The sequence below is a fragment of the Myxine glutinosa genome, chromosome 11, assembly GCF_964187855.1.
Source record: "Myxine glutinosa chromosome 11, kmMyxGlut1.1, whole genome shotgun sequence".
Classification (NCBI taxonomy): Eukaryota; Metazoa; Chordata; class Myxini; order Myxiniformes; family Myxinidae; genus Myxine; species Myxine glutinosa.
The window spans coordinates 21,871,656-21,899,008 of NC_136271.1; the positions used below are offsets into that span (position 1 = coordinate 21,871,656).

The 27,353-nt window shown below is 44.1% G+C and overlaps 1 protein-coding gene across 3 annotated transcripts in view; it reads left to right on the forward strand.

Annotated features, from left to right (window-relative positions):
• The window catches only part of LOC137436472 (mitogen-activated protein kinase kinase kinase 9), a 111,885-nt gene that overhangs the window by 27,024 nt on the left and 57,508 nt on the right, over positions 1 to 27,353 (forward strand). For all 3 annotated transcript variants that reach the window (XM_078786454.1, XM_078786456.1, XM_078786455.1), the window contains exon 4: positions 20,800 to 20,983. In XM_078786454.1, the coding sequence (XP_078642580.1) occupies positions 20,800 to 20,983 (184 nt within the window). The remainder of the gene's footprint in view (positions 1 to 20,799; positions 20,984 to 27,353) is intronic.

Below are 27,353 nucleotides of genomic sequence, written 5' to 3' on the forward strand. Positions count from 1 at the left end.
ACACCTACCCCTCATGTACCCAATGTTTATGGTAGAATGGGTGGGAGGTGACGCAGGGGTAAGGTAATTGGAGCTCGCAAAATTGGGAATGCAGGAGGTCGATAGGTCACAAATTGGGAATCTTCATACATTTACCACTTTGCGAATACTTGCAACTGTGGAATGCAGAACTCGCAAATACGGAGGGTTTACTGCACAGTCGAACCCCGACATTCGTGGGGGATATGTTCCTGAAAGCTACCGGGAATCAGTGAATGGTGGGGCATTGTTTGACTGAAAAAGTGGGTGGGTTCACAGAGGGTCATGAACATGATTCAAAAGGGAAAATTTTAAAAGTTTAATATGCAAATGTGCATAATTACAATTTCATAAAAAATGCTTACAAATGAAAATAAAAACACTAAAGCATTCCAAAAGGTTGGCTCACATTTTTGCTGCAAGTGTCATGTTATTTTATTGAAAAATGAACCGTTTGTTTTGCTTCTATCTTGCATGGTCCCGAAAGCATATCTTGATCCTGGAAATAGTTGAAGCTTGAAATTTTAAGCTTCGAGTTTGAAATTTAAGCTTAAGCTCGGAGTTTAAGCTTGAAGGAAGATACAGTATTCCACATTTTCTTATGAAGATAGACGTTGAGTTTAAATTGCAAAATTTTGAACATCCTGGCATTACAGCCCTTGTGTTAGAATTTCATTTATTTTTAGATCCTAAATAAAAGTTCATTTTTATTTATTGTGCCATGAACTAGCCTCGCTGATTGGTGCAAGATTTACTCCATATATTATGCTTTAATCGTGAGCGGACTAAAAGAATCGTAAGAATTAAAACGAAACAACAGATATGTAAGTAAATAATCAGTCACGATTGCCGATAAAATCTGCAAAAAAATAAAAGTGCTACCCAATTTTTTTAAATCCTTAAACAAAATGAAATTGATTAAGTTATATTGCCTTTTTGGGGTGTTGAATATTTCATAACTTGTTTTAATAGCACCATTCAAAATCTCCTGCAATAAATAGGATGCAGCTGATGTGTGTGCATTTCGTATCACTGAGGAATGATAGCGGGCTGAGTGTTTACGTACACTGTGGCTACTGCGGTGACATTGATGCAAGTTCTGCAATGTCATGTTTGGAGCAGGGGTTTTTGTTTTTTTTGTTTGTTTTTTTTGTATACCTGATCGAGGCTTGTGTAAGAGCTAACATTAATCACAAAAATTCAAACTGACACATAAAACATATGATAAAGGGAGCCGGGCACAAGATGGGGAGAGAGAGTGAAGCACACAAGTACAACATTTGAGAGCAGGGACATCGGGATATCTGTGGGAGGGAGAGGGCTTGGGGGGTGAGGCATGGGAAGGGGGTTAGAGGTATAAAATAGATGGACACTGCTAGGACTTCCAGAAAAGAAGTCAGTATTTCAAAAAAGTGGATCTGGGGTGAATTAACTGGGGTAGAAAAGATCAAAGTTTTGGATGGGGGAAGATAAGAGATGGTGGTGAACAGCTGTTTTAAAGACCTGGAGGGAGGAGTGGGATTGAAGAGAGTGAGGGAGATTGTTCCAGAGGCAGGAGTAAAGAGGAATGAAAGAGTGAAGGTGAATAGAGAGTCTTGATTTAGGCGATTTCACCAGAAGAGGGTTGCTGGCAGATCTTGTGCGACCTGTAGGAATATTTGGGGGACAGAGCACAGACAGAGCTGGCAGAGCTAGGCTGGAGAGGAGTCGGTAGAAGACAGAAAGACCACCGACCTGCCTAGTGCGAGTGAGTGAAAGACCCTCGGAGTTAGCTTCATCGTGGGAGATTCCAATGATTCTGAACGCTTTGGTTTCAACAGCATGAAGACGAGCTAGGTGTGAGGCAGGAGCACCAGCCCAGAGGGGGGAACAGTATTCCATTGAGCTGCGGATGAAAGCCTTATGTGGTGAGGAGCTCAGGTGTGCCAAGGAAGGACTTCGCTTGACGGAGGATGGCCCAGTCAGCGACTAGCTGGGTTTGGGTTAAGGTTTATCATGGGAATATTGATGGGGTTAGCCTTAGGGTGAGTTCTGCATTTGTGCTAACTTCTGAGGTTTCCCTTTAGAGTTCGCATTCAATTTAACATAAACCATTTCTATTTATTGCATCGTTTTTACTTGTTTTGTTATCCCATTTTGATAGCATGGCTGTTTTGGATTGTGTACTTTTGCTTTTCTGTTGTGGATTATTCATTGTACTTGAATTTAGCTGAGTTTTTGTCTTCTTTGCTCAATTGATGCAAGATTTTTTTTACAAGGACTAGAATTTTATTTGTGCAAATATGTAAAACTTGGAGGGGAAAAAGGGGTAGATGGGTCTCAAACCTTCTTGAGTGCATCAGTTTATTGGTGCATGGCAAACCTTCAAATAACTCTGCAAATACAGTAAGTAGTTCTGGGATCTAGGATCGCACTACAATTTTGAGCAGAACTATGTTTGAAGTTTGTTTTAGGTGTTTTGGTACATTGTCTTTCATTGAACTCCTTTGACTTCAACATGAAGGTTGGGAACAGCCGCTGGAGGTCGTTTTCCAAGTCCTGCACTGTTTATTAGATATAGATAGCTCCGTTTGTCGTACAGATTCACCCAAGGTGCCTACTCTGGGGTTTGTATGTGCACGCACGCGCTAAATTAATCTGCCATACTTAAATACTCATGGGCATCGAGAACCAATGAAAATGCTCTTGTAGTGGCATTTCAATGCATACAAATCAGGATGGTAACATGGAAAATTATGCCTAAATTATCATGTCAAAGTCACTTCTGGGGTCCGAGAAACATTAGAATCGACTTTCCATCCTTGTAGAACATACAGAAATGCTGAAAACATCCATCGAGTGAAGTGACATAAATTACAATCGATTGCCACCATAAGGACAACAAGCGGATCTCCACTGGGTTTTCATTGCTTTGTTTCCCAGGATGGGGAATAAACCCAAACTCGATGGCACATTGATATCCTGACCGTGTATATATTATTTTTTGATGCAATTTGCTCATATTTAATCGATAGCCATCTCACACGCAGAGTTGTTTGCCTTGGCAAGAATGTCACTTCACATTAATGCAGCTTCCTCAGTCAGTAATACTGTACATCAGTACTGGCGATACCAGGTGAGGAAATCCATGTTTAATAACATACAAGTTAAAGGGGAAAAGGGAGGGTACAAAACATGTTGCAAAAAGGGTTTTGGCTCTTTGTAAGGTGTTTGGGCGATTACATAACCCACATTATGGACCTCGACAAGTTTATATCCATTTGTTGATCCTGGACAGAATGACATTATTGTGTGCCCAAAAGGAAGACCTCAGTGTAAACCCAATAACAACCTCTCCTCAAACTGTGACCCTATTATGTATCCAATCCACTACTTTTTCCCAGAGAAGATTTAGGGTGGGTTCAGGTTACATTGCATGCAGATTAAGATCAAACTGCTCAAAGACAAATAGTAACCCACCTTCAGTGCTATTCATATCGTCTGGCTATGAGGAAGGAATTCTCTCCCTTTCATTATGGTTCCAAAAGCTATTACAACAGTACTTAGTAGATGCATATGTCCAGACGGAGGTGTCCAGGCTGGATTATTTGCGTCGGAACCAAGTATCCTTGCACGTTGACCTCTACAAAGGTTTGGATACCTTTACATCCTCTCGCGTCATCTCCCTCCCAGTCATGATCATAATGGATCATGTTCAGAAACAAAGTGCTGCTCAAAATTTGCCACCAGGGGAAGTTGTTGTTTGTATGCAGGTAGTCCTCAGGCTATGCAACACAATTGTCAGGATGCACTGGCCATAGACTGTAAATATGTAAAGGCTGATCTTTTTCTCACGGTTACATGCAATCCAACGCTTCCAGGGATAATGGAAAACTTAAAGCCCACCCACAAGAAAGATCAGACCTGGTGGCTCGAGTGTTAGAGCAACTCTTGCAAGAACTTCTCATGAATGTCAGATCGGCATAATCTTGGCCTTCCTGTGGCATTTATGCACGTTATTGAATTTCAAAAGCAAAGCCTCCCACATGCTCACAAGTTGATTGTCCTTGACCAGTCAAGCAAAATTTGTGATGCATCTGATATCGATTTCATTGTATGTGCTGAGATCACTGATCCTGCTATGTTTGATTGTTGTATGGATTTCTGAAGATTGTCCTGAGCTATGGGGGTGGACAGGAACTTCTTGCAACCACCAATGAAATTTCTACCCCTCCACTTGTGCTCACTATCCTTTATGGCACCACCAGCATCATACTGGTCTTTTGAGGTGAAACTCTGTAGCCCCATTATGTCTGCCGATTGCTATGTTGAACACCTTATTTTACGGCAAGAAAAGGAAGAGGCAAGTGGAGATGTAACAGAAAAGGAACAGTGGTCGGAGGTGGCTGGGGAAAATCACAATAACCTGGGAAATAGTCCTTTGGGTAGAGGAGATCATGAGTATGGATGTGGGATGACTGGAGGTAGTGGTGAGCAGCTTTCTTGAAACCCAGGAGGGAAGAATGTGACTGAACAGACTGGGGAAGTTGGTCCCAAGGAGAGAGAAAAGAGGAACAAATGAGTGGAGGTGAGCAGTGAGCCAAGATTTTGGCAGGTGAAAGGCAAAGTGTCTCACGCTATCACTCAAGGATCGTCAAATGAACCCATCAATCTATTTCCTTGGTCAGCCAGTAGAAGAGGTTAAGTCTTTCGAATTTCTATGCCTCACTGAGCATGAGTACATTAAGAAAAGCTTACATACTGTGATTATTGCAGACTGGGAATACTCTTAGTCCTTGAGCCAACCGGCCATATTTTGAAGTGAATGCTCCGGCGGGGGGAGTAATTCTCATTATGATTTTCCATTAGACCAATGTCTCAAGTGTCAGAAAAGGTGTGATGGACATCTGAGAACGGTAGCTTAGTGCCCGGATGGACGCCATCTTTGAAACCACCCAGCTCGAAAATGCCCATTTGGTGGGGTACATTGTTGCACGTGTATCTGGACTTCTATACTAGCTATCGATGTGCGGTTGACGACTAAATATACGTCCGATGTGTACCGTCTAAATAAAAAATAATATGAAGCATTTTGTTTTAGATTAATTATTATAAAAATCAATTATCGAAAAAAAATCATATATTTTTCAATATTTTATTATTAGACTTGTACTTTTTTTAGTGAAACAACACTGGTATGATTTTCCAAATTATGCATTGTGCTACACCGTTTATCTGTCTATAAAAATAACTCAAAAACTAAAACATATCATCCACCACGAGTGTACACAAAAAATATATGAAAAGGCATGCACTTTCCACAAACCGAAACTATGTCAGTTGGAATTTCCCGCCGATAATCAACCCACAGAACCCAGTGCCGAAAGTGACGTCAGTCTATTCTATATCTATATTCTATATTCTATATCTCAGTCTGAGATTTGTTGCGGTGACCTGATTAATTTCTGAGGGGGGGGGGGGGGGGGGTGGGTGGCTTAAGAACTAAAAGTGAACATGTTAGATGGCGCCACATACAACTCTATTATAGAGTTGTATTGTGGCGCCATCTAACATGTTCACTGACTTGGATGAGTATGTCTATGTAAGCTGGCGAGCTTTTCGGATATCGGAGTAATCTAACGTCAGTCTTTTTGTTCTTTCAGCTGAGATGGCCGGTGTCGAGGCGAAACGGGCGAAGATTGAACCTGAGTCCGGAACGTGCATCCTGTGCAGCAAGAAGTCGCCACTCTCTGAACTAAGCAAGGCAGCGGGCAACAGTTCTTGGAAGACATTGTGTGACGCAGCCGCAGTTAGAAACTTTTATCCAATTCTAAAGCTAGTCCAAGAAGGCGCAGTTGAACTTCCTAATATTCCAATATTATACCATAGGGCTTGTAGATCAGACTTCACTCACAAAAACCACCTAGCTACTTTGACCAATGCAGCTAGAAGTTCTTCAGTTGATACTGGCGATGCGGTGCGACGGCGATCATCACGGGAAGAGACAGGATCAACTTCAACGGTCTACGATGATAAATGCATTTTTTGCCAGCGTGCTTCAAAATTCATAAAAGGCAGTCGTACCCGTGAAACAGTTGTCTTGGCTGTTGAACTTCGAGCAGATAAGACAATAAGAGATGCTGCGACAGCTCGCAATGATGAGAGAGTTTTGGCATTGACTACACGAGATATGGTTGCAACTGAGGCTCACTACCACTTCTCCTGCTATAGAAACTACACACGGCCCCAAAAACCTCAAGTAGAAACTGACATTGAAGATAATATCGAGAAAAAAGAAATGATACGATGTATATTCAATTTCATTCGCACTGACTTGTTCTTGAACCCGAGGATTGTTCCAATAGTTGATGTTGCAACAGATATCCTGTCTTCAGATACATTTTCAGTTGATGTTCGTGACTCCATCAAGAAGAATCTGCAGCGCACATTACAAAGAGAGTTTGGAGAATCGCTCATCTTCTTCAATGTGAAACCCCGTGTATACTTGATGCCCGATAATCTGACAAAGCGAGAGATTGCTGCAGAGTGCGTAAACCTGAAAGCAGAAGTGAAAGCATTTGAGCGAACGGACGGTGAAAGTAACATTGTGCGTGCAGCTACTTCACTGCGACACCAGATCAAAGATGCTCATTACAATGAACGTTGGCCGCCTCAGCCAGCAGAACTCACTTCAGATTACGTGAAGATACCAGATTCTCTTCGTGTATTTCTGCATACTTTGATTTGCGGGAGTGGGGGTAGCTCTGTGCGTGCCGACACACTGGTATGGTCGATGGCTCAAGATATCATCAATGCTGTACACCGGGGTACCATCAGAACATCGAAGCATGTCCTACTTCCGTGGGTCATGAAAACGCTCACCGGTAATACAGAGGTCATCAGAATATTGAATCGACTCGGGCACGGATGTTCGTACACAGTTCTGGAAGAAATCGAGACAGCGCTATGCATAGACAAATTAGCAAGTGTGGAGAAAGATACAGTACCACTTCCGTCACATGTGCACCCTTCGGTCCCGACTGTATTAGCATTCGATAACATCGACAGGCTAGAGGAATCGCTGAGTGGTGGCGGAACATCGCATCGCGTCAACGGTATCATCGTCCAACCGAAGTCGCAGTCGTGTTTGCCGCCCCAACCTCCATCGGCAGTATCCAAAGCAGATAAGAAGCGATCTATCCCGTCATCCAGCGATTTAGTTCCAATATACAGCGGTGGGAAACGAGAGGGCCCACCTGCAATCAAGCCTGCAGATCTTTCTGACACTCTTGCAGGCGCAACATCCCTTGCGCAGCGCCGAAATCACGTATGGATTATGACTCGCATGCTGGAACCATGCGACCAGACAATCAGTTCGTGGACTGGTTTCAACATCATGACTAGAGATCGTGTTCAGGTGACGGAAGATGTAGTTGGCTACCTGCCGACTATAAACGCGCCTGCCACAGATATGGCAACAGTGCAAGAAATCCTCAGAGAAGCTCTGAACATCATGTCATCACTTCAGCTTGAGCGTATACCGGTGGTGCTAGACCAGGCACTATTTGCTAAGGCGACCGAAATAGCATGGAAAGATGTCGATCGATATGGAAGAATCGTGCTCATGATGGGGAACTTCCATACCATCTGTAACTTCATGTCGAGCATTGGGAAAATGTTTGGAGATGCAGGCCTTCGGGATGTAGCTGTTGAGTCAGGAGTAATCGCTGAAGGTTCCATCAACAGGGTTCTGGAAGGCAAGCAATACAACCGTGCTGTGCGACTCCACAAGTTGATGTACGAGGCACTAATGCGCATCATTTGGAAGGGCTTCCAGGTGTGGATAGAAAGCAATCATCCTGACAAGGAACCCCAGATTCGAAGCACTGACCTCAAAATTCGCAGCATCAAGGAGGATGTTTGCCACGAGACTCTCGCTGCTGCTCTCGATGATGATTCATGTGTACAGAGCTTTGACATGTTCGTTAAATACCTACATTTTCTGCGAACCAAACATGGAGACCTGGCTCGCTTCTGGATGATGTATATTGATATGGTAGAGACCCTGCTGGGGTTGATTCGTGCGGATAGAGAAGGCGACTGGATGCTTCACTTGGCTTGTGTCAGAAGAGTGATCCCTTGGTGTTTCGCAATGAACAAGGTGAACTATGCTAGATATCTACCAGTGTACTATGCACAGATGACGCAACTCCACGAAAAATGCCCCGAGTTGTACAGGCAAGCACTCGAATGTAGCCACGAGGAAGCAGACACGTGTATGTTTCTCCATGCAAAGCACGCCGCTACCCACTACAAGACGATCATCTTAGTGGCAGATGACACCGACGTTCTGATCATCAGTCTTCATCTCAGCAGAACCATCGATAGAGTCAGCTCTTCATCAGACGAGGAACAAAGGTTCGAGTCAGAATGATCGACGTTGGAAAGTTGGCTGCGGTATTGGGGTCTGGAGTTTGCAGTGCATTGCCAGGGCTTCATGCATGGAGCGGGTGTGACACTGTGAGTGCTCTGGCTAGCCAAGGAAAGATAAAGGCTTTGAAGCTTGTGCAAGCGAATGAGCTGTATCTTCAAGCATTCACAGATCTGGGATCTTCGTGGAATGTACCAACAGACGTCTTCAATAGCATTCAGGCCTTCACGTGTCAGCTGTACGCCAAGAACACGAAGATCGTCGGTGTTAATTCGCTCCGTTATCACATGTTCTGTGCAAAGAAGGGCCAGATCGAATCTGGACAATTGCCGCCTTGTGAAGACTCCTTGATGCAGCATACGCTTAGGGCCAACTATCAGGCGGCTATCTGGCGACGCAGCCTTGAAAACCTACCAGACGTCCCAACACCATCAGCAGGACATGGTTGGGAACTCGATGATGGCGGTTCGCTCACAATCCGATGGATGGCGGGTCTACCAGCTCCAGATGTCGTCTTGAATCTCATCTCATGCACATGCAGAAGGACGTGTCGACCGTCAGATTGCTCCTGCATACTGAATGGGTTGAAGTGCACTGTTGTGTGTAAGCTGCAGGGATGCTCCAACATGGTGCAGGATGATGCTATCGTGGCTCAGGATGCCAATGACTCTGATGGCGACTCTGATGATTAACAAATTTGTGTGCACTGTATATTGTATAGCATATGTTGTTCTCTATTATAATGCAGGCCAAATTGCCTGAAAATCTTTATAGACAGATAAACGGTTTAGCAAAATGTATAATTTGGAAGATCATACCAGTGTTATTTGACTAAAACATGACATGTTCAATGATACCTCCGCTTGCTTATTAGGAATATACATCGTATGGTGTTAAAATCAGCTCCATACGTCTTTCCAAACTCTAGTAATGAATAATTAATATAATTGGCGGCCATTTTGAAATCCAAGATGGCCACCAAAGTGCAGATTTCCTATGTAACAATTTCCGCCTGCTTATTAGATATCGTATGGTGTTAAAATCCTCTCCGTACGACATTCCTAACTTGCGTTATCGTCAGAATAGATAATGCCAGCGGCGGCCTAAGTCATTTTATGCCTCTTTACATTTATTTGTTGTAAACTCGTGGTGGATGATATGTTTTAGTTTTTGAGTTATTTTTATAGACAGATAAACGGTGTAGCACAATGCATAATTTGGAAAATCATACCAGTGTTGTTTCACTAAAAAAAGTACAAGTCTAATAATAAAATATTGAAAAATATATGATTTTTTTTCGATAATTGATTTTTATAATAATTAATCTAAAACAAAATGCTTCATATTATTTTTTATTTAGACGGTACACATCGGACGTATATTTAGTCGTCAACCGCACATCGATAGCTAGTATAGAAGTCCAGATACACGTGCAACAATGTACCCCACCAAATGGGCATTTTCGAGCTGGGTGGTTTCAAAGATGGCGTCCATCCGGGCACTAAGCTACCGTTCTCAGATGTCCATCACACCTTTTCTGACACTTGAGACATTGGTCTAATGGAAAATCATAATGAGAATTACTCCCCCCGCCGGAGCATTACTTTTGGTCTGGCTCAAGGACTATCTGTTCTTCCAAGTTCTTCCTTGGAAAATCGGGACAGCTCGCCACAAAAAACGGCTTTATCCGTAGCACAGTGTGGTGTACTGCTCTCCCTTATGGACAAAATGTCCCTGCATGACACCTGTCTGTACTTTATTCTGTGGAATCTCAAGCTGTCAATATTATTGGCATCTCAAACAATGAGGTTGAAGTACGAGGCCTGTTGCTCTTGCATTGTCAATAGGTTGGTGCTCTCTGTTATTTATATATACTGTGTATGTATATATATATATATACAGTCACGTGAAAAAGTAAGTACACCCCATCTAATGTTTTGACTTTTTCAACGTATTTCAACATACAGCGATTTGATCTTCATTTCAACAATATTGATAGATAAAGAATGATATAATATAACAGATATCATGAAACATTTACATTTTGTAGTCCATTGTATAATTTAAATAAGCATCAATGCAAATTTCGCATGTGGAAAAAGTAAGTACACCCTTGGCTCTAACATGTGGTATTGCCCCCTTTGGCAGAAACAACCTCAAGTTGACGTTTCTTATAACTGTCTACCAGTCTCTGACATCAACTGGGAGAAATTTTTGCCCACTCCTTCATGCAGAATTCTTTCAGCTGTGCGATGTTTGAGGGGTTTCTTGCATGCACAGCTCGTTTCAAATCCCCCCCAGAACATCTCGATGGGATTTAGATCCGGGCTTTGACTTGGCCATTCCAGAACCCTCCATTTCTTTCTTTTCAGCCATTCCTTGGTGGATTTACTGGTATTTTTAGGGTCATTGTCATGTTGCAACATCCACCTTCGGTTGAGCTTCAACTTTCCGACAGATGGCCTCACATTATCCTCAAGCACCCTCTGGTACAATGAAGAATTCATCGTGGATTCTATGATGGTGAGCTGCCCAGGCCCTGATGCAGCAAAGCTGCCCCAAACCATAATATTTCCTCCATCATCAACAGTGGCAAGAGCTACCTGTAGGTCCCGTGATGACATTCTGGGGTTCTTCGAGACTTCTTTCAGCATCTTGCGGTCTGCTCTCGGGCTGAACTTGCTGGGGCGGCCTGGCCTGAACAAGTTGGCAGTTGTTTGGAATCTTCTCCACTTGTAGATGATCTGCTGGACAGTCGGATGATTGATTTCAAATTGTTTGGAGATCTTTTTAAATCCCTTCCCAGACTCGTAGGCATCTATAACCTTCTTTCTGAAGGCCTCGGAGAGCTCTTTTGATCTAGGCATGGTGGCGCCGCACACTTCAACAACAAAGAGCAAACCAAACTAAATGTCTGAGGTTTAAATAAGACAGGTTCCTCCAAGATCCTCTCTCACGATGTTCTAATCATTTGCACATGAGCTGGTGCACCTGATTCTAATTTTAGGTATTTGAAGTAGTGATAAATGTAGGGGTGTGAAATTTGCATTATGTTTATTTAAATTATACAATGGCCTACAAAATGTAAATGTTTCATGATATTTGTTATATTATATCACCTTTATTTATCAATATTGTTGAAATGAAGATCAAATAGCTGTATGTTGAAATATGTTGAAGTCAAAACTTTTCATAGGGTGTACTTACTTTTTCATGTCACTGTATGTGTGTGTACATATATGTGTATGTATATATCGCTTGAGTGATGATTCATATGTATGTGATCCATGAGAGGAAGAGAGGAAAGTACAGTGAGCTGGAGGCAGAGTGCCGGGAGAATTTTTGGCGGGTTTTGTGTCAGCCATTTGAGGTGGGGTGTAGAGGGTATATTGGCAATTCCTTTTCTGCATTTCTTGCTCTGCTTGGAGTGTGTGGGACAGAACGAAGGAGGATGTGTGACAAGGTGGCCCAGGTTGCCTTGAAAGACTCATTTTGGATATGGAGGAAGTTTATGGAGGCACATCGAACGGTGTAGGGTGGTTGTGTGTTTGTTTGTTTTTTTGTTACTATTTTTATTTGTCATTTTGTGTACGTAAGTGAGTGAGTGAGTGGGTGAGGGTGTTTGTTTTTGCATGAATGAATTTTTGCATCAGTGTGTGTTTTTGTATGTTGAGTGATGTATGTTGCAAGGGTAGGTGGTTGGTTGGTGTTGTGTGTGTATGTGTGTTTATGACTGATCTGGTGTGTTTTGTTGGTGAGTGGTGAGTGGTGAAGGGTATAAAGGTGGGTGTTTGAGTGTTCCACCATGTTTGTTTGGTGCTGTGGATTCTGGATGTGGAGGTGTTGTTGTAGTCTGCGTTCGCACTGGCTGGGGGTGGGGGTATGTACGCATCCAGGTGTCGTTGCTGCATGTGGATGTGGATGTGCCCCTGCTGGCCCACCTTAGCTGACCGTATCGAGGTTGAAGGGCCGAAACGGGATGATGCTGAGGACCTCGACTGAGGACCCGGTCAGTGCGGCACACTTGTGATCAGGTGTGTTTTGAATTTGTGTGTGTGTGTGTGTGTGTGTGTGTGTGTGTGTGTGTGTGTGTGTGTGTGTGTGTGTGTGTGTGTGTGTGTGTGTGTGTGTGTGTGTGTGTGTGTATGTATGTATGTATATTGTATATATGTATGTATATTGTATATATATTTATGTATATATATATATATATATATACATTTTTATATGCAGTCCAGTATATATACAGTATATAATTTTTTCCTTTTTTTTTTTTTTTTAAACTGCCTCTGCCATGGCTTCATTCCCACATTCCTCCCAATCTCCTCCAATATGCTTTCAATATCTCCCTCCCAGTTTTGTATGCCAGCATTGCTGTCCAAATCCACTGTTTTGTTCCTCTTTTCCTCCTTTCTCCCCTTTGTAGAATTGCCTTCTGGGAGGGCGGAGGGGGTGGGAGGTGGGTAGTGGGGGGGGAGGGGGGGTCTGGACCCCTCCAGGGCTTCAAGCAGTTTGTTCATCAACATCTCACGTCACAATTCCTTCCCTTTTTTTTTCTTTTTTTCCTACTGGCTGCCCTTTCATGTGTCTATTTTCTAATCTCTCTCCTTTTTACCTCCGCCACCGAAGGTGGATGGAGGTTATGTTTTCATCCCTGTCTGTCTCTCTTTCTGTTTGTTACTTGCAAAATCGAAGATTTTTCAAGTATATTGGTCAGTTGCGTTTGTTATTCTGTCTGTCACCGGCCTACAGGTTACAATTCTAAACTGATCGTCACGAAACTTCACCAAGTTGTAGAGGTCGTCACAATTGAGAAGCCTATTGATTTTGAGGTCAAAAGTCAAAGGTCATCTGGAGGTCAAATTTATAAAATCGCAATTTTTAATCCGATTGACTTGGAAATTGAACCGCATTTGCACATTGCGTCACTGAATTGGGAAACGTACTATTTTTGAGGTCAACTCAAAGTTAAACTTCCAAAATCAATTTTCATCTCAAAACCGTCAATTTCATCCAATTGACTTGAAAATTTAACAGCATTTGCATAGCGCCTCACTGAATTGGGAAACCAATATTTTGAGTTCAAAAGGTCAAAGGTCAACTCAAGGTGAAACTTCTAAATCATCAATTTCCATTTGAAAAATCGTCGCTTTTCATCCTATTAACCCTAGCTTTGATTGAGATCGTCAATTTTAATCTGTATGAAATGGACAATTTGTTGGATCAATGGTATCCTTTTGGGGGGAGGGGGGGGGAGGAGAAGGTGTATTTTGCAAGTATCGTGCTCTGCATGACGTCTTTTTGTTTGTTTGTCTGTCTGTCTTCTGTGAACAAGATATCTCAAATAGTTGTGGACGGATTCATACGAAATTTGGCAGAGAGGTAGCATGTGTGCAAAGGACGAAATGATTAGAATTTGGTGAAGATCTGGATTCGGATCTGGCTACGAGAAATTTTTCAGTGATTCTTTACCATTGGGAGATATGGCCGTAAACGATATATAGCAGGATATCTCAAAAAGTTGTGGATGGATTAGGCCGAAACTTTGTGGACAGGTTGTGTGTGTGACAAGGAAAAATCGATTCGATTTTGGTGAAGACCTGAATGTGGATTCGGATGCAATAATTATTTAATTTCTTAACTGATTTTTCACCATTGAGAGATCGGGTGAAAAGCGATTATATAGCATGATATTTCAAAAAGTTGTGGACCAATTTTGACTAAAATTGGTGAATGAGTTGGGTAGGTGACAAGAACAAGCCGATTAAATTTTGGTTCAGGTCCAGCCTATCTGTGAGATACAAAACGTAAACTGTTCAGCTTGTGGCGGAGTTATGCGCTCTCCAGAGTGCCGTTCTAGTTCTTCATGTGTCCTGCCCTTCTGAGAGCACAATGTTCATTCGCTTGTAGTGATACATTTTAGCCACGTGGTAAAAACACTATTCTTCATGACAATGGGGATTGTGTTTGGGAAATATATGACCCATTTCCAAATTTTTTCCAAAGTGGTTTTTCAACACAAACACAAGTGCCAAAAGTGTTTTTTTCACACTAATACAAGTGCAAAAGTGGTTTCCTGCACCAACACAAGTGCGAAAAGTGGTTTTTCAACACTAACACAAGTGCGAAAAGTGGTATTTGGTATTTGGTATTTGGAAAATTGGAAAATTTGGAATTTGGTATTTGGTATTTGAAATTTGGTATTTGGAAAAGTGGTATTTGGGAAATAATGGGGAATTTGGTTTGGAAGGTTTTTGACCCATTTGCCTCATTCACAAACCAATTTTGCGTTTGCTGGATGTACAATGCAGGAGCTGATGTAGAATAGATAAGTAATTTACCTTTAAGTTTTCATTCAATAAAAAATAAAAAGATTGGATCTGTATTCTTCTGTTCTGCAGCTTCAAATAAAGGATGTATTATCATGGAGCTTAGTTTAGGGCTGGCAAGATTGCCTGTAAGTATTGTACTCTTCTTTGAGCTGTCTGTTGTCTTGGTTCCATCCATAGTTCAGTTGCCACCTATGATAAACCCTATGTGAACCCGGAAATTGTCGGTACTATAAGTTTTTTTGGGTGGATTTGTAAAGGTTAGGGGGTATATATGACAGAACCACCTCTTGCCGCTGCAGCAACTTTGGGGAACTTCCGTAATTTGTATAAATCCAAGATTGGCGCCGCCGACCTTGGTTCAAATAGAAAATCAGCAATCACTTTTGATAAAATCAAGCTAGAAGGATGATTTTGGTACCTACCCATAGGTTTTCACACATGGCGGATGCAATGAAAGTGTCAAAAAAAAAGTTTTTGATGTTGCTAGACAACCATAATCCAAGATGGCCACTGTTTTGATTTGGCGAAATAGCTAATCGGCCATAACTTTTGATAGAATCATGCTAGAAGGTTGATTTTGGTATCTACCCATTGGTTTTCCCATATGGCAGAGGCAATGGAAGGCTCAAATTATGGTTTTCATGTTGCTAGGAAACCATAATCCAAGATGGCCACCGGTTTTATATGGTGAAGTAGCTATTCGGCTATAACTTCTGATAACATTCTGCTAACTTCCTTAATCCAAGAAATCCATAGAAAGGTCAAGACCAAGGAAGCAATGAAAAGGGGGGGTCAAAGTCGGCGAGAAGACGATCTATGACATGGAGGCGCTGTTCAGCCGGCTGCTGATAGTCGGCCAGGCCTGGAATGTCCACCTCAAATCTGTCTTCGAGTATGAGCTCTGTGGAGTACCCCCCTCGATTTTTGATGACTTTGGTCCTCTCCGCAAAGGGAATAAGTCCAACCTTGTGAAAAAACTTGCGATCCTGTCGACCGAGCCAAGTCCCCCAGAAGAAGTGATTGTTGATGCAGGACAGCTACTGTACCACATCGTCTGGCCCTGTGGTGGTACAGTATCTACAGTAGCTACAAGCATGGGGACCAGACTGCAGCCCTACAGTGAAATCCCAACGAAAGTGATCTTTGACCGCTATGGCAATATGTCAGCTAAGGATCATGAAAGGTCACGCCATGCTGGTGGTGCTGGTGCTGGTACTTACAACCTCACACTCACATCTCCTCTTCCTAAGCGAGAAGTCATCCTTAATAGCAAGGCTAACAAAAGACTTCTCTCACGTCTGCTTTGCACATACACACTGGGCGTGGATGTTCTGATGGTTGGAGAGGAGGAAGGACCGTTCAGCCATGATGAGGCAGGTGTGTTGATGCTCAGCTACATGCTTCAGTCTGTTCATCAAGGAAAAAGGGTGATTCGCATAATCAGTGATGACACAGACGTTTTCATCATTCTGATATTCTCGGTTTGGAAGCTGGGGATCACTGCTTTGGTGCAGATGGAGAAGTGGAACGGGAGTGTGTTGCACATCAACCAAATTTCAACTGCTCTCGGAGATAAGAGCCTCCAGCTCCTTGGAATGCATGCGGTGACAGGGTGTGACACAGTGTCGTATCCCTTCAACAAGGGAAAGATCACCGCCCTCAGCAAACTCCAAGAAGGAGACTTTCCAGGGCTCTACTCTGTCATCGGAGAGGAGACGGCTGCACATGAAGACCTGCTGAAAAAGGGTCAAGAGTTCTTCGCTGTACTATATGGTCAGCCAAAATGCACCAGCGTGAATGCCGCCCGACATGCCATCTACACAAAGAATAAGGGTAAGCCACCCCTCGTGAAATCTCTCCCTCCCACAGATGAAAACTTGCTCCTTCATATGCTCAGATCGCACCATCAAACGATACTATGGAAAGCAGCAGACAAGCAGAACGCCCCTTCGCTCTGTATAACTAACTTCGGTTGGGAGATTCTCAACAGCATACCGTCTCCAGTAATCGCCAAGGGACCACCAGCACCTCCTGAGTTGATGAAGGTCATAAGCTGTCAGTGCAAAGCCACAGGAAATGCTTGCGCACAAGCGAACTGCAGCTGCTTCGGGGCAGGCCTGTCCTGCACAACCTACTGTCATTGTGAGGGTTGAATAGATGAGTGCCATAACCCAATGACGAAACACAAGGAAGATGCCATGATGAATGGTGAAGAAGAGGATGACACCAATGATGACAACGATATAGGGCTAGTGGATCCTGGCCTTGGTCCTCTCGAGTACCAGACATATATACTCAAGATGACATGATGTGCTAGTTTTAGAAAGACATGCGGTGTGCTACATATTAGCACATTGTTACAGATACAAATGTACCCTGATATGTAGAAAGATGATTGATGTATAAGTATAGTTGACAGTGGGAGTGCAAGGTTGTGTGTATAAAATGGTTTATTGAGATGTTGTGAATTATTTTATTGTAATTAATATGTGTTCGTGGACCCAACAAGGTTATTATTTTAAAAATGTAATAAACATTTTGGTTGTCATATTGTTTTCGTGTTTCTAAATCTGATTTCTTCCAAGTGTCAATTGCGACCATCTTCGATTTGAGTTGACTAGCAAGGGCCTCGCAACATGAAAACCATAATTTGAGCCTTCCATTGCCTCTGCCATATGGGAAAACCTATGGGTAGATACCAAAATCAACCTTCTAGCATGATTCTATCAAAAGATGGCCGATTCGCTATTTAGCCACATCAAACCAGTGGCCAACTTGGATTATGGTTGTCTAGCAACATCAAAAAACTTTTTTGACACTTTCATTGCATCTGCCATGTGTGAAAATCTATGTGTAGGTACCAAAATCATCCTCCTAGCTTGATTCGATCAAAAGTTATTGCTGATTTTCTCTTTAAACCAAGGTCGGTGGTGGCCATCTTGGATTTATGCAAATAACGGAAATTCCCCAAAGTTGCTGCAGCGGCAAGAGGTGGTTCTGTCATATATACCACTTAACCATTACTAATCCACCAAAAAACTTATACTACTGACAATTTCCAGGTTTCATGTCCTGGCAACTGGACTACCATGGCCCAGCTCTAAAGTGTCGCCCAGGTGTTTCGCATGTCGGGCGATGCATCGATGTATGTACAGTCCATGGGGAGGAAGTTGAGACGTGGTGGACCCGAACTAGTCGTTGGTGGAAATGAAATATCCCGAGGTGTATTTTGAGAAGGGTTGGCAAGTTCATGCTTGATGAGGGGGGGTGGCGTGGACGGACATTCCATGGCCATGATTTAAGTTGAGGTCAAGGAGCAGGTAATTGTTTTGCTCTCTTGCAGCGAGCGATTTAATTTTCAATCGATTCATGCTGTATGCTTCGATGTAGTCAGGGCCCTTAGGGATATTTTGGGACCGTTTGGTTCAAATTCTTCCAAAAGCACCAAATTTGGCCCAGATGTTGCCCAGGCCATACTCTTTCGATTTTTGACGGGCGCCAAGACGGGCGCCCCCCCCCCGGGGGCCCAATATTGGCGAAATACTAAATGGCCGCCATCCGGATTAGAGGAAAATCAGTTAAATAACCAAAAGGGTTGGAATCATGTATGATACCACTTTTCAGGGGTTTTCGAGGTCGAGGAATCCAATTATGATGTTATTTTGATGATTCGAGGTCAGGGTCAACCCTCAAGGTCATCTTAAATTTTGAGTCAAACATGTCGGTTTTTGAGTTTTTTGTCAAGATTTACGCGAGGTTCACCATTTTATGTTTCTGGGTTGGGTAATCGAACTCTGACCTTATTTTTGACAATTAGAGGAAATATTTACATGTCTATTTCCTAATTTTCAGGCACATGCAGTTCATCAGTCTAATTACAAAGGTACGGATTTTGATGTTTTATGAACTGTATGCCATGTCCTTGTGTTTAATTTTTGTGCGATCATGATCCGGGTTCATGTATACATGATTGTATACATGTCATAAATATGACGTCATAGGTCATGTGACCTGGCGGCCATATTGGATTTTATGAAAACCTTAAAAATGGATCCCTGCCTTCATTTTTCGATCGATTCATTTTGAACTTTGACCACTTATAGTACGCCATGTGATTGGATGCATATCTTAATTATGACGTCATAGGTCAGGTGACATGGCGGGATGGACCGTTATGGTCCCCGGATCATACCGCCCTTGGCGCCCGTCAAAAATCGAAAGAGTATTAGTCTAGTAGGAAGACTAGGTCCCCCTGCACCCCCCGGAGATATACTTCTAATCAGTGTTTATAGATTGGAAAAAATGTGTAGAAAATGACTAGCTATGGCCCCAAGCTGAAAAAATGTCCCACATACCATTTTTATGCAAATTACTGCTGCAAATTTTATGCAAAATTATGCAAATTTTATGCAAATTTTTGATGAGGAGTAGAGTTGAGGGGTCTTTGAGGGCTTCATCGAGGTGCTCTCGGTTGCAAGACTGGGTCATTCTGAGAAGCACAGCAGGGTCAGAGATCATGATGTTCTCCTCCTCAGTGAATCTCTCCATCAACAGCCTCTCCATTGCCTCACACACTGTTTTGAGGCAAAAGAGGGACTTTGCGTAGGCCTTTCCACTGAGAACACCTTTGAGAGATCCACTTGTTACTAGTTGTGCCTCAAAGAGAATCTCTGCATATCCAGAACCACGCATCTTGTGTCCAGTGAGCATCCCGATGTAGTTCATGGATGTGTGGAAGGGTCCAATCGTTACTACATGACTAGCAAATTCATTTGGCCAGCGCCAGATGATGGGAAGGGCTTTCATGCAGACACCCAGATCAAATGTATTCAGGACCCATCTCTGACCCACCTCAGCAGTTGCTGCCTCGGAACGCTTCAGTAGCTCACGAACAACTGCGTTGTCTGTGATCGGTCTGTGCCTGGTGCCTGCATGGCATGGCAATGGCCTGCAGCCTGTGCCTGGGCTAGGGGGTTTCACCTCTGCAACTGGTTCTCCCCCACCCAGCAAATCAACAGTCGACTACTGCACGCCTATCCACCAACCCAACACCAGGGACTGGGATACAAAACATAAACTGTTCAGCCTGGCGGAGGTTTGCGTTCTACCGAGTGCCGTTCTGGTTTGGAACATACATTGGTGTTTGAAAATGCTTATTTATATATTTTTGACAAATATGTAAAATCAACACACATACTGTATTTGTACGTCGGACACAGTCCTGAGCTTTTAAAGACATTCCTCCTGTATGGTCCAATGTGCTCGGATAGATCGGTTGACTCGTGGCTATCACTTAGCCATGAAGAGATGGCTCTTTTTAATCCCGTTTGGAAATCATCACATTTTCCGACTATAAAAAAAATATAACCACCTTTAGAGGCCATTTTTCCCCGCAAGCAGGGGTTGGCCTTTTTCGGGAACCGTGGTTGTTGTTGTTTTTTGGTCCCCTTTTTGAAGCAATGTTTTACGGCCGGATGCCCTTCCTGACGCCAACCCTTTTTGCCGCCTTTAACGACAAACAGGGAATTACCAGTGAACTGGTACTCAATTAGCCGACCTCGGAAGGATGACAGGCTGAGTCAACCCCCCTGGCGTTAATTCAGCGATCGACCGGGATTCGAACCCAGGATCCTAGGATCCTAAGCCGGCACCCTAGCCGCTAGCCCAACACCAGGGATCACCAGGGATAACAGACTGATGAAGTTAAAATTTCCTCGGAGGTCAGGGGTACAATGGAGTACGAGTCTCTCTTGAGGCTTGTCGATTTGCGGGTGTGCAAGACAACCAATGGATTTTATCAACTAATTATTTTGTTGCGAGTCCTTCGTCAGAGCTGAAGCAATTGTGATTGGAGGGAGCGTTATAAAGTATACGACTGGATCAAAGGCCAGGGGTCAAATATATAACCAAATCAATGTTTGTTTGTTCTAAAAGGGGTCTGCACTCGCCTTCAACAACTAAACTGTGACATTGTCTTGCCATCACCATTTTGTGTATAGTTCTTGTCACTCATGGCTTCCAATTGTTTTTGTCTCCCAGGAGCCAAACCTTTGCCTCATAATGGAGTATGCACGAGGCGGCCCCTTGAACCGTGCGCTCGCAGGTCGCCGAATCCCACCGCCTATTCTGGTGGACTGGGCGGTGCAAATTGCACGTGGCATGCTCTACTTGCATGAAGAGGCCATCGTAACCATCATCCATCGGGACCTCAAGTCGAGCAACAGTGAGTGCCTCGTGGTGTTGGTGCAAGCATCATAGTCATTTGACACGGTTTTTAATCAAAATGGATCAATTCACTTTATTATTATTAGCGCTGAGGAAGCGCCTCTAGCGAATGACTTCCAGCCAGTGTAACGCGAATTCCTGTCGCAGGAATTCTGAGATCATATAAGTGTGACGTGGCAGTTCCTGATTGGTTCGTGTTGGGGAACCCCTTCTCGCTGCCGACGTGACGTAAATTCGCGCACGCGCACTGGTGAAGCGCGAGATTCGGCCCAAGGTTCTGTTATTGTCATTGTCATATTCTTCATTATGCCTATGTACTCTGAAATAATGAGGAATCGGGAATAACAAAAGTGGATATGTCAAATCTTACTCGATCCCATATTACATGTACTTTCATTGCATACAAATTATACTTCCTCCTAGAAATTCCATGCCCGAACCTCAGCGCAATCCAAGAGGATTCACTTGTTATTAAATTTTTTTGTATATATTTAAATTTTAATTATTTATTTTGAAATTTTCAGATGACAGAAATGGAGTCACTTGTAGGATGGAGTCAAGTCCAATGTAGAATTTGAAATTCCATGTGCTGCATTATCACCACAAGGGGTGTTTTTGACATTTTCAATTCTGTGATGTTTAAAATTTATTTGTGATATGGTCCTGAGTTTGCAACCTTGGCAAATACCAGGAATGATCACAGCATTCAGACCGGTTTTATTACCTTCGCAAAAGCGGAAGGTTATGTTTTGATCGCTGTGTATTTATTTGTATGTCTGTGTGTGTGTGTGTATGTTATTCGCATAACTCAAAAAGTATTCAACCGAATTGCATGAAATTTGGTGGGATGATTGGTTATTATACGGGACACATTTGATTAGATTTTGGGAGCAATCGGGTCAAAGGTCAAGGTCAAGGTCACGAAAAGGTCAAAATCGTATTTTTGTTCTGTTCCCTACACTCCCATGCCAAGTACAGAACAGTAGCTGCGGCGAAGGTATGCGCTCTACCGAGTGCCCGTTCTAGTTGTGAGTTTGTTTTTGTTTCCGGCTTTCATCCACACTTCCTAAGAGCATCAGCGAATTGGTGTTGAATGTTGTTTTGAACTTGGAAAGATGGTTGCAAAAATGCTTAACAGGCTTTAAATTGGGGATACTACACCTTCAACTTTGCCATTCCCAATTTTCAAATTCATTATTTTGCATTTGTTAAGACCAAACTGCAGATGTATATGGTGCTTGTAAAAACCACCCCTCCCCTTTGTCAGTGATGTCGACGCGCACAGTCGCACAGGCACATGCACAGGCACACACGCATGCACTCACAGACCCACAGACCCACACACTGACACACACACAAACGCACGCACGCATAGACCCACACACACGCGTGCACAGACGCATGCACACACGCACAGACGCACGCACACATGCACAGACGCACGCACAGACGCACGCACAGACGCACACACGCGTGCAGACGCACGCACATGCACACAGACGCATGCACACGCGCACTCGCACAGACGCACGCACACGCACACTTGCACAGACGCATGCACACGCACACTCGCACACACGCACAGACGCACGCACACACGCACAGACGCACGCACACATGCACAGACGCACGCACAGACGCACGCACATGCACAGACGCACGCACGCGCGCAGAGGCATGCACACGTGCACAGACGCACGCACAGACGCACGCACAGACGCACGCACAGACGCACGCACAGACGCACGCACAGACGCACGCACAGACGCACGCACAGACGCACGCACAGACGCACGCACAGACGCACGCACAGACGCACGCACGCACAGACGCACGCACGCACAGACGCACGCACGCACAGACGCACGCACGCACAGACACACGCACACAGACGCACGCACAGACACACGCACACAGACGCACGCACGCACACATGCACACGCGCGCACGCACATGCACACAGACGCACGCACACTCGCACAGACGCATGCACACGCACGCTTTCACAGACGCATGCACACGCACAGACGCATGCACACGCACAGACGCATGCACACGCACAGACGCATGCCGACGCACAGACGCATGCCGACGCACAGACACATGCCGACGCACAGACGCATGCACATGCACAGACGCACACACACGTGCACAGACGCACGCATATGCACACTCATACAGAGCGTTACACCATTAACTGTGATGAAAGTGAGTCGTTCACCATCGGGCATCATGGAAAGTATGGAATGCGTGCTTGATGGAACCCCTCAATAAGTCCACACCACCCACCACCTACGCCATCACCGCAAGCAACAACATTTAACATATCAGGTTTTGGGAAATTTTAATTTTATTTTATTTAAATGCATAAGTAACTTTCCCTTGCTTGGTTCTTCCTCATCCACCCACGTCTGGGCACAGAGACACCACCTATTACATTGTTTCTTATGGGAAAATAACTTTCATTTTACGTGTTTTCACCTGACGTGGTAAATTCTCGGAACGCAGCTACCGATTTAAACGAAGGATACCCGTACTTGTATTTAAGCCGGAATACATTTATAATGGAACGATAGTTAATTTTACAGTACAGTAATACTTGCTCAGGATGCGTTCCTGGAGAACAGAGCGCGAATCGAAAATGCGCCAGAAGGGGATTAGTATACCAATGTTTATATGGAGGAGACGCTTTCCTGACAGCGTTTTTTTTTTGGGATGAACGGTATATGAGGGTTTGCTAATAACAAGAGGAATAACTGTTTTGCATTACATGTCCATTACCGGTCTCAATGAATGTTCTTATTCTAAGCAAAAAGGGCATAACTCCATGAAAAATTGGTGAAATGCCCCGAAACTTGAACTTGAACTTGTTCTGTAACTTATCATAATAAAGCCATCTACCAAGTTTCAGTTCAATATGTTAAAGGGTATGGGAAAAAGTGCAGAAAACCATAGGTAGGACAGCCACACAGACGGATGGACGAAGGAATGGCATACAGGCAGACGGAGAGCAAACGCATAGGGGACTAATAATATATGAGTAAAAAAAAAAAAAAAAAAACACCTTTAGAGGCCATTTTTCCCCGCAAGCGGGGGTTGGTCTTTTTCGGGGACCGTGGTTGTTGTTGTTTTTCGGTCCCCTTTTTGAAGCAATGTTTTACGGCCGGATGCCCTTCCTGACGCCAACCCTTTTTGCCGCCTTTAACGACAAACAGGGAATTACCAGTGAACTGGTACTCAATTAGCCGACCTCGGAAGGATGACAGGCTGAGTCAACCCCCCTGGCGTTAATTCAGCGATCGACCGAGATTCGAACCCAGGATCCGAGGATCCTAAGCCGGCACCCGAGCCGCTAGCCCAACACCAGGGTTGGAGACTCATATAATAATATATGAGTAATAGTGCAAATATATTATTTTATGGAGACTGTAAAACAAATGGTAAACAACAACTCGGGGAATTCAAGGACTACCTGGTCGTTAGCACTGACAGCGTCGCCACTAATACAAATTCCCTGCAAGTTACTGCAGCGCTTAAACCTGTCGAATCAAGCCTAACCAGATCTCCATCTTTTCCGGCAAACTGCTCCTTGAACGAGTTAACGTTGCTTTAGTTAACACAGTCGTGAAATGGGCAACAGCTTCTGTTTTGTCTGCATTTTTGAGAATTGTTATCATGGTCGACATAGACATTGATTTGTTGATTTGTAATACTCAGTTCCAGAAAGAGGATAATAAGCTTGTTACATACACGTCAGGTGGGTCGAGGACAACCGTTGACTACCTGATGGTGCGTAGGTGAGATAGGGGGCACCTCCGGGACACAAAGGTGATCCCGGGGTAGGAGGCTGTTTCACAGCACCACTTGGTTGTCTGCGACATAAGGGTGAAAGGTGCGAGGAGAGCTCGGCGGGTGAAGTACCAACCGAGAATGAAGGTGTGGAGGTTGAAAGAGGTGACAGTAAGGGAGGCATTAAAAGAGAGGCTGAGTAGGGTAGAGGATGATGTGGTTGAGCTTGAAAGTGGTTGGATGTCAATGAAAGCTAGTCTGTTGGGAGCCGTTGGTGTGGTATGTGGATGGACAAAAGGACCACCGAGGCACTTGGAAACATGGTGGTGGGATGATAAAGTTGGAAAGAGGATTGACGAGAAGAGGAAGAAGTTCAAGGAGTGGCAGAAGGCGAAGGGTACGGGAGCAGAAACAGCAGAGCATGAAAGTTATAAGGCAGCCAGGAAGGCTGCAAAGAAAGAGGTAGCAAAGGCGCAGGAGGCATGTAGGAAAATGTTCGGAGAACGCTTGGATTCGGAAGAGGGTCAGAAAGCAGTATTCAGGATTGCAAAGCAGATAGCGAAAGAGAGGTGTGATGTGATGGGGGTGAGTTGCTTGAAGGATGAAGTAGGACAAATCGTTGTCGACCCAGATGGAATTAAAGGAAGATGGAAAAGATATATGGAAATGCTGTTGAATACAGAGAATGAATGGGATGGCAACATAGAGAGTAACCCAGTTTTAGGACCGGCAGAGAAGATAACTGAGAAGGAAGTTGAGGAAGCGATAAAAGCAATAAAAAAAAAAACCACCTTTAGAGGCCATTTTTCCCCGCAAAGCGGGGGTTGGCCTTTTTCGGGAACAGTGGTTGTTGTTGTTTTTCGGTCCCCTATTTGAAGCAATGTTTTACGGCCGGATGCCCTTCCTGACGCCAACCCTTTTTGCCGCCTTTAACGACAAACAGGGAATTACCAGTGAACTGGTACTCAATTAGCCGACCTCGGAAGGATGACAGGCTGAGTCAACCCCCCTGGCGTTAATTCAGCGATCGACCGGGATTCAAACCCAGGATCCTTGGATCCTAAGCCGGCACCCTAGCCGCTAGCCCAACACCAGGGGTCAAGCGATAAAAGCAATGAAGAGTGGAAAAGCGGGAGGGCCGACGGGAGTTGTGGGAGATATGTTGAAGGCAGCAGGAAGTTGGGGTGTGAAGAGAATGACAGAGATCTGTAATCTGGTGGTGAAAGAAGGCCGCATTCCAGTGGATTGGGAACTGAGTACCCTCGTCCCTCCATACAACTGGAAAGGTGACCCTCTGGAGTGTGGCTCGTACCGAGCAATAAAGTTATTGGAGCATGGAATGAAGGTATTGGAAAGGGTGTTGGAGAGGAGGATAAGGAAGAAAGTGAAGATCGACAAAATGCAGTTTGGATTTATGCCAGGAAGAGGAACGACAGACGCGCTTTTCATTGTGAGGCAGTTGCAGGAGAAGTACATGGAGAAGAGGAAGAAGTTGTTTCTTGGGTTTGTTGATCTGGAGAAAGCATTCGATAGGGTTCCACGCAAAGTATTGACATGGGCATTGAGGAAGTTAGGAGTGGAGGAATGGTTGATCAGAGTCGTGATGGCAATGTACAAAAGAGCGCGCACAGCTGTAAGGACGAAGGACGGGAACAGTGGTGAGTTTGAGGTGAAGGTGGGAGTGCATCAGGGGTCGGTACAAAGTCCACAACTATTTGGAGCTGTGATGGAGGTGCTGGCTCAGAACGTAAAGGAGGGTTTACCGTGGGAGTTGTTGTATGCAGATGATCTGGTGTTGATTGCGGAAAGTATGGATGGACTGAAGGAAAAGATGAACAAGTGGAAAGAATGTATGGAGACAAAAGGTCTGAAGGTGAATATCGGAAAGACGAAGGTGATGGCAAGTGGTAAAGCATGTGGTGAGGTGGAAAGAACTGGGAAGTGGCCGTGTGCTGTGTGCCGGAAGGGTGTCGGAGTGAACTCCATTCAATGTACAATGTGCGCTGAGTGGGTTCATCAAAAATGTAGTGGTCTGAGAGGGTCATTTACCAGTGTGGCAGCTACATTCAAATGTAAGGTGTGCACAGATGGAGGAAATGTTGAGTTGGATCTTGGAGACGGCGTGAAGCTGGAAGGTGTGAAAACATTTTGCTACCTCAGAGACATGCTGAATGGAGAAGGTGGATCAGACTCGGCAACGGTTGCTCGAGTGAGATGTGCATGGAAGAAGTTTCGGGAACTGAGTGGTATGCTGATGAGGAGGGGAGTGTCGCTGAAGCTGAAGGGAAAGGTGTATGCTGCATGTGTGAGAAGTGTTATGATTTATGGGAGCGAGACATTGGTAATGAACGTAGAGCAGCAACGAAGGCTGGAAAGGGTGGAAATGCGAATGGGTTTTTTTTTTTTTTTTTTTTGTATACAGAGGCGAGGCTCGTGAAAGAGCTAACATTTATCAAACAGACAAATCAAACAAACAAGTAAACAAAGTATATAAAAATGGGAGCGGTCGACAAGATGGGGAGAGAAGGGGAGGAAGCACACAAACACAACATTTGAGGGCAGGGACATCGGGAGATGTG